Source organism: Macrotis lagotis, chromosome X (assembly GCF_037893015.1).
Source record: "Macrotis lagotis isolate mMagLag1 chromosome X, bilby.v1.9.chrom.fasta, whole genome shotgun sequence".
NCBI classification, from domain to species: domain Eukaryota; kingdom Metazoa; phylum Chordata; class Mammalia; order Peramelemorphia; family Peramelidae; genus Macrotis; species Macrotis lagotis.
In genome coordinates this window covers 639839107-639848471 of record NC_133666.1, presented here as the reverse complement: position 1 = coordinate 639848471, position 9365 = coordinate 639839107, and the positions used below count along the sequence as shown (strand labels likewise).

Here is a 9365-nt window from a genome sequence, read left to right as displayed (position 1 = left end):
AGGACCTATAAGAGAGTCTATGGTGGAGGAGACAGGAGAGATCATTGCAGATAGTCTTTGAGGGACTTATACCCCTGATAAAGACTAAATCTGATGGCCAATATGACCATAAAGGACTATGATCATTGTTGGAAGGGTTGTGGGAAATCTGGAACAATATTACATTGTTGGTGGAGCTGTGAACTCATCCAACCTTTCTGGAGAGAAATTTGGAATGACACCCAAAAGGCAACAAAAATGTGCATACCCTTTGATCCAGCAATACCACTACTGGGTCTATACCTTGAAGAGATGATGAAAAAGGGTTAAAAAGATCACTTGTACAAAAATATTTATAGCAGTCCTGTTTGTGGTGGCAAAGAATTGGAAATTAAGTAAATGTCCTTTAATTGGGGAATGACTTAGCAAACTGTGGTATCTATGTCATGGAACACTATTGTTCTATTAGAAAATTAGGAGGGATGGGAATTCTGGGAAGCCTTGAGGGATTTGCATGAACTGATGCTGAGTGAGATGAACAGAACCAGAAAAACATTGTACACCCTAACAGCAACATGGGGGAGATGATAAACTTTGATAGACTTGCTCATTCCATCAGTGCAACAATCAGGGACAATTTGGGGCTGTCTGCAATGGAGAATACCATCTGTATCCAGAGAAAGAACTGTGGAGTTTGAACAAAGACGGAGAACTATTACCTTTAATTTAGGAAAAAAGCTGATATCTTATAGTCTGATCTTGCTATCTCTTATGCTTTAGGGTTCTTCCTTAAGGATATGATTTCTCTCTCATCACATTCAATTTGGATCAATGTATATACCACAGAAACAATGTAAAGACTGGCAAATTGCCTTCTGTGGAGGGTGGGGGGAGGGAAGCAAGATTAGGGGAAAAATTGTAAAACTTAAATAAATAAAATCTTTAAAAAAAAATAAAGACTAAATCTGAGATGGCTCCCAGATTCTATGTGGGCTCTTTGACTTCCTCAAGGCATCCCAGTCCACTGAAGAAGGAAGACTCTTTCCCATGCTCCTCTTGGAGGTTACTGAGGAGAAATAACTCCAAGGAGTAACTTCAGAGGAATTCTTGCTATAGTAGTACCACCAAGGATATAAGAGAGACTGAGTCCCCAGCTCACCCTTCCCCAGAAAAGGCCTGCTCTGCTCCTCCAGTTTTGGACCATTTAGTGTCCTCAGTTGTTCCCCAGTGCCCCCCCCAGACCTTCTTCCCACTGATAAACCTAGACCCTCTACCCACTGAAGTCCACAGCCTCTGTCCTCTACCCTAGCTCTCAGTCCAGACATCCCCACTTACCAGTCCTGTATGACCCTGAAGCCAGTTCTGAAAAGGGGGTTCAGGGAAGCAGCGAAGCTGTCGGCAGTTGATATAAAATTGGTAGACACAGACCAGGCCTTTGCTCAGGATCCAGGTGATGAATGCCAGGAAGATCAGGAAAAAGACTGAAGAAACATTAGGCTCCAGGCCTAGCTGGCCCAGCTGATGAGACAACCACTCAGAATCAGGCAGCATCCTATAGTGGGAAAAATAGGGTGGAAAAGAGAGGGAAAAAAGTGTAATGGTTAGACACAAGGTGATAGGCACAGTGGAAGCCATGGGGCAGAGAAACAGGGGGAAATGTCGAGAAAGAAATATAGGAGGGAGACCCGGGAAAGGGGCAAATAAAAAGGGAGGCATGAAAGAGGGGAGGCAAAGAGAGGAAGCAGATTTTTGAGATTAGAGAGAAAAGTGACAAAGTTGGAAAAGCCAAAAAGGGAAGGGAAGAGACAGGGAAAGGGTGGCAGCAAAAAAAAAAAAAAAAGGTCATAAAAGAATGAGAGAAATGAGGATCTGTGTGCACCATGATGGTCTCTCACCTTCTCTGGTTCTCCCTATCCTTCAAGGAACCACACTGAAGCAAGCATATTGTTCCCATATTCTTGGAGGCGAAAGTGAAGTAAAGAGTGGGAAAGGATTTTCTTGAGTCCTCAGCACTTCCAGAGCAATGTGCCCCTAGTTTCAGGTTACCATCAGTCTCTTCCAAACTCCAGTCTTAGGCTTGGGATTCAGAGTGCTCTATGAGGAGCTATAACAATGGGGATGGCTCACGTTACCTCCCTATACCTCCCTCTCTCAAGGTTGGGCCTCTTCCTGGCCTGATGCCTAATCCCAGAATCCCAAGTTTCTAAAGGGAAAAGAGGATCATTCCCTTGACTAGCTAAATGGCTAGGTGGTGCAGTGGATAAAGCACTGAGTCTGGAATTAGGATGACTTGAGTTCAAATCCAGACTAATTTACTAGCTGGGCAACCCTAGGTGAGTTACTTCATCAAGTCCCTCATGCTCTGTTTACTTCAGTTTCCTCAGCTCTAAAATGGGAATAATAGCAGCACCTACTCCAAAGAGTTATTGTGAGAATTAAATGAGATATAAACATAAAAAGCACTTAACACAGTGCTTCCACTTAACAGGTACTTGAGGAATTGCTCCCTCCCCACCTCCCCAGCCCAGCTTCCAATGTTTGTAAAAGAAAAATTCTTCCCATAGAAAAACCTCTTGGAAAACCAGTCCCCACAAAAGTTCCTTTCTGACCTCAACCTTGTAAAGCCAACATTAGTCATGATCTGATACAGAATTTTCATCTCTCCCCTCCTACCTGACTGTTTTCAGGACCAGCCTCCTTACTAGAGAAAGAAAAGGAAGACCCAGGACAGTTAATTCTTTTTTTTTTTTTACTTTTACAAGGCAATGGTAAATGACAAAATTCCCCAATTACTGAATAGAATGAACTGATAATTAAATGGAGTTACATAAAGGATGAACCTTCCCTCTACTTCTCACTTCCTTTTTGAGTTGCTTGTTTGTTTTGGTGGGTCAATAGACTTAAATGACTTGCCCAAGGGTCACACAGCTAATTAGTATCAAAGGTCTGAGACAGATTTGAATTCAGATCAGTCTTACTTTAGGACTGGCTATAGTCCACTGTTAGAAAGGAAGAGAGGGGTAGCTAGGTGGTGTAGTAGATAAAGTGCAGGCCCTAAAGTCAGAAAGACCTGAGTTCAAATCCAACTTCAGATACTTACTACCTGTGTGACCTTGAGCAAATCACATAACCCTGACTGCCTTTCATCCAGGGCCATCTCCAACTATCCTGTGTCACATCTGACCACAGGACCAAGATGTCTCCAAAGGAGAAACCATTCTCAATCAAATCCAATTCATGTCCATCTTTAAAGAAGAAGGACAAATACATCACTTATCATATAGTAAATACTTAAAAGCTTGTTGACTAATTAGAAAATTAGATCAGAAAAAGCATGATTTTTTTCTTATCTACCCTCCAACTTCCATGTGATTCCAAAAAAAATTTGTCCTAACTAGACAAACTTGCAGGTCCCTTGACTGTCTTTGTCCCTTTTGTGTTTTTTTTCCTTTTCTCATCCTTAGTGAACAAGAATTCAAGATTGGATTTAATCTCATGGATTTAAAAAAACCCCAGTGTTCTGAGGGTAGAAAGTCTATATTAGCTTCCCCCAGAAAGAAGAGTGCCTCAAATTTGACTTGTTTTACCAGTTGTTTGGACAGTGCCCAGCCAAGGTAAACTGACTCATTAACCATTCTAAAAACTTTTATGTATTCTAATAAAGATTAAGTATCATCCTTCCCACCAATCAGGTCAATAATTATAAATTATTGAATACTATTCTATTAATACATGATGGTAAACTTTTTTCTGTTGGGGTTTTGGTTTTTTTTGGTATATAGGAATAAGAAATAGTTTAATGGACAGAGAACCAATCTCAAGGCTAGTAAGATTTGTGTTCAAGTCTTGTGACCTTAGACAAATCATTTAACCTCCCAGTGCTCTAGACAATTCTAAATTTAGAAATTTCAGAGAAGGTTCCAACCTACATTGGTGGAAGCATTTTCCTCACCCAGAAGTGTCGTCTGCCAATGAAATCCCTTGTCTAATTCTTTTCTGTATGAATAAATTGCCTGCCCAATATCCAGTTCATTAATATATTGAATTCATTTTTTACTCACCTTTTTTGGGGGGAATCCCCTAGAGTTGTGATCCATAATCTAATTTACTATAATTAAACTCATTCCCTAGGTTTCCTGTAGTGAAGGACCTGCTCCCTGGAACTAAATATGATCCTAATGATATGACTGGGTGCAGGATCTGGAGCTATAAATGTCCAGGCTCTAAGGGTTCAGCCAAACAATATTTCAATGCTGGACCATAAGTTTCTTGAGAGCAAGGTCTATTTTTACTTTTGTCTTAGAAAATGTTTAGGAAAATGCTGGAAGGAAAGAAGGAAGGAAGGAAGGAAGGAAGGAAGGAAGGAAGGAAGGAAGGAAGGAAGGAAGGAAGGAAGGAAGGAAGGAAAGAGGGAAAGAGGGAAAGGAAGAAAGAAAAAGAAAGATGTGTCAAATATATGTTTATTTATTGATTGGTCCATTAATGGAATACATGAGACAAGCAGATATCCAGTCTTTGCTTTGAAGAGCCCAGTGTGAAAAGAAACCTGCTACCTTCCCAGAAAGTTCATTCTGCTTAGAAAGTTTTTCCTCAGGGCGGCTAGGTGGCACAGTGGATAGAGCACCAGCCTTGGAGTCAGGAGTACCTGGGTTCAAATTTGACCTCAGACACTTAATAATTACCTAGCCGTGTGGCCTTGGGCAAGCCACTTAACCCCATTGCCTTGAAAAATCTAAAAAAAAAAAGGTTTTCCTCATATCAAATAAATCTGTCTCTTTGCCACTTCCATACATTAACTGCTCCGGGTTCTGACCCCAAAGTCAAACAAAATGAAGCTAATCCCTCTACCATAGATAGCCTTCAGATCCTAGGAGTAAAATGTCACAAGCCCCAGAGTGATTTCTTCTCCAGGCTGTACAACCTTTGTTCCTTCAAACATCCTCATGTGGCATGAACTTAAGGCCCTTCACCCTGTTGCCCTCCTTTGGTGCTTATCAATGTCCATTCGAAAATGTGGAGAACAGAACTGGCTGCAAATATTCCTTGAATGGACTGAAAAGGTATCATCACTTCCCTAATCCAGAATACTCTCCTGCCTTTTATACAGTCAAAAACCTTCATTCCCCTTTTCGATTGGCATGTAATATTGTTGTTTTATATTAAGCTTACAGACAAAAGATTATTTTTTTCTAGCAGTTGATAGGGCCCCAGAGCTCAAAATTTCCTGTTTGGAAGATAGGAAATAGGGGAGGAGAGAGGAATTATCAAGTGTAAGATAACAGGAATTTCTGGCTTTTCAAAGGTTCTTCCCAAAGCAATTGAATTTTCCTCTCCATATCTCCAAGACCCTTTGAATTAGGAAGCTTCACCACATCAACTTTGGATCCTAGATTCCCTGCCTAGACAGAGCTACCAAGGAAAGGAGCTCAGCAGAAGGATTGGGAGAAAGATAAGAAAAGTTAAGGAGTTTAAGACTTAAAGATTTGGGGGCTTAGAAATGGGAAGTTTTATGGGTAAGGGGCTGGGCATTGAGAGGGATGGGTACATTCTTGAAAATCTGACACTGTTTTAGTAGTACAGGGTGGTCCAGGATAGAAGCCCCAGAAACAGTTCAAAATTTACATTAGAAATGAGGGGATGGGTGATACAAGATGAGGCCAGCAAAGGACCCCAAGAGGACCCCAAAACCCCCAGAAGATGAAAGTAACAATGAGAAGGCAGCAACCTGATTGGTTCCTTTGCCTGTGTCAAAACTCTAAATGCTGCCTATACCACAGAGCAGCCTGAAAAAGATTAAAATGTAATTGGAAAATAGTTATCAAAGTAAATGAAAATAAGTACAACATAGACAGCATTATATTTAAGAAGCAGGATCTTTATGTATGGATTAGAGACTCTGTTTCTATTTGAGTTTCATAATACCCTTCCCATACAGCTTTCAGAGCAATTCTCCTAAGGTAGCTCACTTGCTCAAAAACTTTCTATGACTCCCAATTATCTAAAAGGATAAAAAACAAAGTATTTGAGATGGCCTTAATAGCCCTCTGCAGTCTGCTTCCAATGTATCTTTTGAATAATTATGTTCATGAACTCTATGTCAGTTAAATTCTACTTCTAGCTGTTCCTTGAACTTGACTCTAGGTCTATTGCTGTCACATAAGCCTTCCCTCACACTGGAATATGTCCACTTTTCAGAAGTCTTGTTTTCCTTTAGAACTCAGCCTTTAGGTGCGGCCTCCTTCATGAGACCTTCCCTGATCCTCTTCTACCCCTTCATAAAGGAAAAGAGAAAATTAAAGAGTTTTAAAAAAAGATGATACCTGGGGGCGGCTAGGTGGCACAGTGGATAAGAGGTCCGGCCCTGGAGTCAGGAGTACCTGAATTCAAATCCGGCCTCAGACACTTAATAATTACCTGGCTGTGTGACCTTGAGCAAGCCACTTAACCCCCTTGCCTTGCAAAAAAAAAAAAAAAAACTAAAAAAAGAAAAGAAATGATACCTGGGGGCGGCTAGCTGACACAGTAGACAGAGCGCTAGCCTTGGAGTCAAGAGGACTTGAGTTCAAATGTGACCTCAGATACTTAATAATTACCTAGCTCTGGGATCTTGGGCAAGTCACTTAACCCCATTGTCTTGCTCCTCCAAAAAAGAAAAAAGAAAAAAAAAAGAAATAGCTGAAGGAAGGAAGGGAGAAAGAAAGAAAGAGAAAGTGAAAGGAAGGAAAGTACAAACCACTGTGGGGATAAAATATAAGAATAAAGACAAATTCCTTTCTCAAGGATTCTTATTCTAATGAGGGAAACAATGCAATCAAGAGGTTTCAGTGGCAAGTCAAGTGGAAATGCCCTATGAATCTCAAGGTACTGTCACAAAGTAAACACTTTTCTTTAATTCTATTTCAGCTTCTACTGCTTAACAATTAATTAGCTGAACCATTTGACCTTCAGATTTCAGAGGCAAGAACTTTCTTTTCCTGATCTTCAGAAGCTACTGATGCTCTGTAGGCCAGGGCCTGACATATTTACAGAATATATATATATATATATATATATATATAGAGAGAGAGAGAGAGAGAGAGAGAGAGAGAGAGAGAATAGAATAGAATAGAATAGAATAGAATAGAATAGAATAGAATAGAATAGAATAGAATAGAATAGAATAGAATAGAATATGTCCAGGCACTATCTCCATAGAGAGGGAGAGAGGGTTAGGAATGAGCATTGAAAGACAGATGAGGATGAGTTAGTTATGGGCTTAAAAGACAAACAAAAATTTCTCTTTTTATCCTAGAGATGAAGGAAGTCACTAGAATTTAGTGAATAAGAAGATGACATGATGAAATCTGTGCTTAATGAAAATCACTTTGTACAGCAGATAGATTGAAGTGGGGAGAGATTTGAGGTAGAGAGACCAATAAGAAAACCATTGCAATAGTGCGAGGTGAAGAGTGACTAAGCTGATGGCTGTATGAGAAGAGGAGGGTTTCAATATGGCAAATATGCAGTAATAGAGACAGCAAGATTTGGTTACTAATTAAATTTGTGGTAAAGGAAAGGGGAAGAGTCTAAGATAACCTCAAGATTACAAACCTGAGAAGAGTTACAAAGTTAGCCAACCAATAATAGAACCAATATTAGAATACAGCTTTCCTGATTATTCATTCCAAAATACCATGTTTCCTCTTAATGCCCAAGGTCATACTTGATGCATCAATCAATTCCTCTAGATCAATTAGATAATCTAGCTAAGTAATTATTTATTAAGTATTTATGTGCTGAGCATTATGAAAGACAAAGGGGAGCTAGGAATATTAATACACTATGGTAGAGCTGTGGATTGATACAATCTTTTGGAGAATGATTTGGAATTTTATAAAAATAATAATTGAAATATCCATCATATTTGATCTCATGGTCACACTACTTGGTATCTTCTAAAGCAGGTCAAAAACAAAAGATCCAAGGTCTAATATAAACTAAAACATTCAGTTTATGTAAGTCTTTTGTGGTTTAGAAAAGAACTAGAATAAATGTTGGTGAACATCAATTAATCATGGTCAGGGAAAAAATAACTTATTCATGAAATGGGATATTATTGTATATTAAAAATGATGAATACAGAGAAATTTGGAAAGATTTAAATGAATTGATACAGAACAAAATAATGAGAACCAAAAAAAAAAACCAATATGCATATTGACTATAACAATATAAACCAAAAGAAGCAAGTAAGTGAAATGACAGTGATGAGAAAGTATGATTCATGGCAAATCAACAATTCAAGTCAACAAGCCTTTATTAAAAACGTACTTTGTTCAGGAGTTGTGCTAACCATTTGGGATATAAAACAAGGCAAAAACAGTCCCTACTCTCAAGGCACTCACATCCCAATAGAGAGGACTCTGTGATTATTTAGTCATTTAGTCATGTCCAATTCTTCATGACTCCTTTTGGTGTTTTCTTGGCAAAGACAGGGTTTGTCATGTACTTCTCCAGCTCATTTTATTCATTTATTTTAGGGTTGTTGTTTTTTTTTTTGCAAGGCAATGGGGTTAAGTGACTTGCCCAAGGCCATACAGCTAGGTAATTATTAAGTGTCTGAGACCGCATTTGAACTCAGGTACTCCTGAGGGCCGGTGCCCTATCCACTGCACCACCTAGCCACCCCTCCAGCTCATTTTACAGATGAGAAAACTAAGACAAAAAGGTTAAGTGACTTACCCACAGTTACACAACTAGTGTCAAGCCAGATTTGAACTCTGATTGTCCTTTTTCCAGGGCCCATCACTCTATCCACTGTAGCACCTAGTAGCTCAATGGAGAGACTACATGCAACTATGTACATATAAAATATTTACAAGATAAAAAGGAGATAATCAACAGAGGGAAAAGCACTAGCTTTGAGAGGTATTCTCATAAAAGGATTCCCATAGAAGGTAGAATGTAAATATTTTGCTCATTATAATAATTAGTTACTGACTGAGGCTTTTACTTATTTTTATTTGTTATGAAAAGGAATCCAATCTGAAGGTGGGGGAGGGAAGATTTCCCTCCAGAAATAATTGTGATATAAAAACTCAAAGTACTAATTATATGTATTTTTAATATGATTCCCTCTCAAATAAAAAGTGAGCCTCTTTGATGGAATGACCTCTAAGGTCTCTTTCAATTCTACATCTATGAGTATATGAATGAAATTCATTTCCTGATATAACTCATAAACTAACTTTGCACTTGACTTCTCATCTGTCATATCTACACAGCTATTCTGGGGTCTGATTTTTTTCCTCAAGTTCCATTTTCAGAATATAGTATTTTCACAAGGGTTTCTAACTCTGGCTCAGTGCCCCAAACCCTGTGCCACCTAGCTGCTCCTAGCAAAATAA

General features: G+C 39.1%; 1 protein-coding gene across 4 annotated transcripts in view; it reads right to left on the bottom strand.

The window, feature by feature from the left end:
- The window catches only part of LOC141500836 (cytochrome P450 4F2-like), a 50367-nt gene that overhangs the window by 26519 nt on the left and 14483 nt on the right, over window positions 1–9365 (bottom strand). For 2 of the 4 annotated variants that reach the window (XM_074204323.1, XM_074204322.1), the window contains exons 2-3: window positions 1875–2083; window positions 1315–1531 (exon numbers count right to left, since the gene is read on the bottom strand). In XM_074204323.1, the coding sequence (XP_074060424.1) occupies window positions 1315–1531; window positions 1875–1933 (276 nt within the window). In that variant the 5' untranslated portion in view covers window positions 1934–2083. The remainder of the gene's footprint in view (window positions 1–1314; window positions 1532–1874; window positions 2084–9365) is intronic. The other 2 variants (XM_074204325.1, XM_074204324.1) reach the window with 1 other exon arrangement.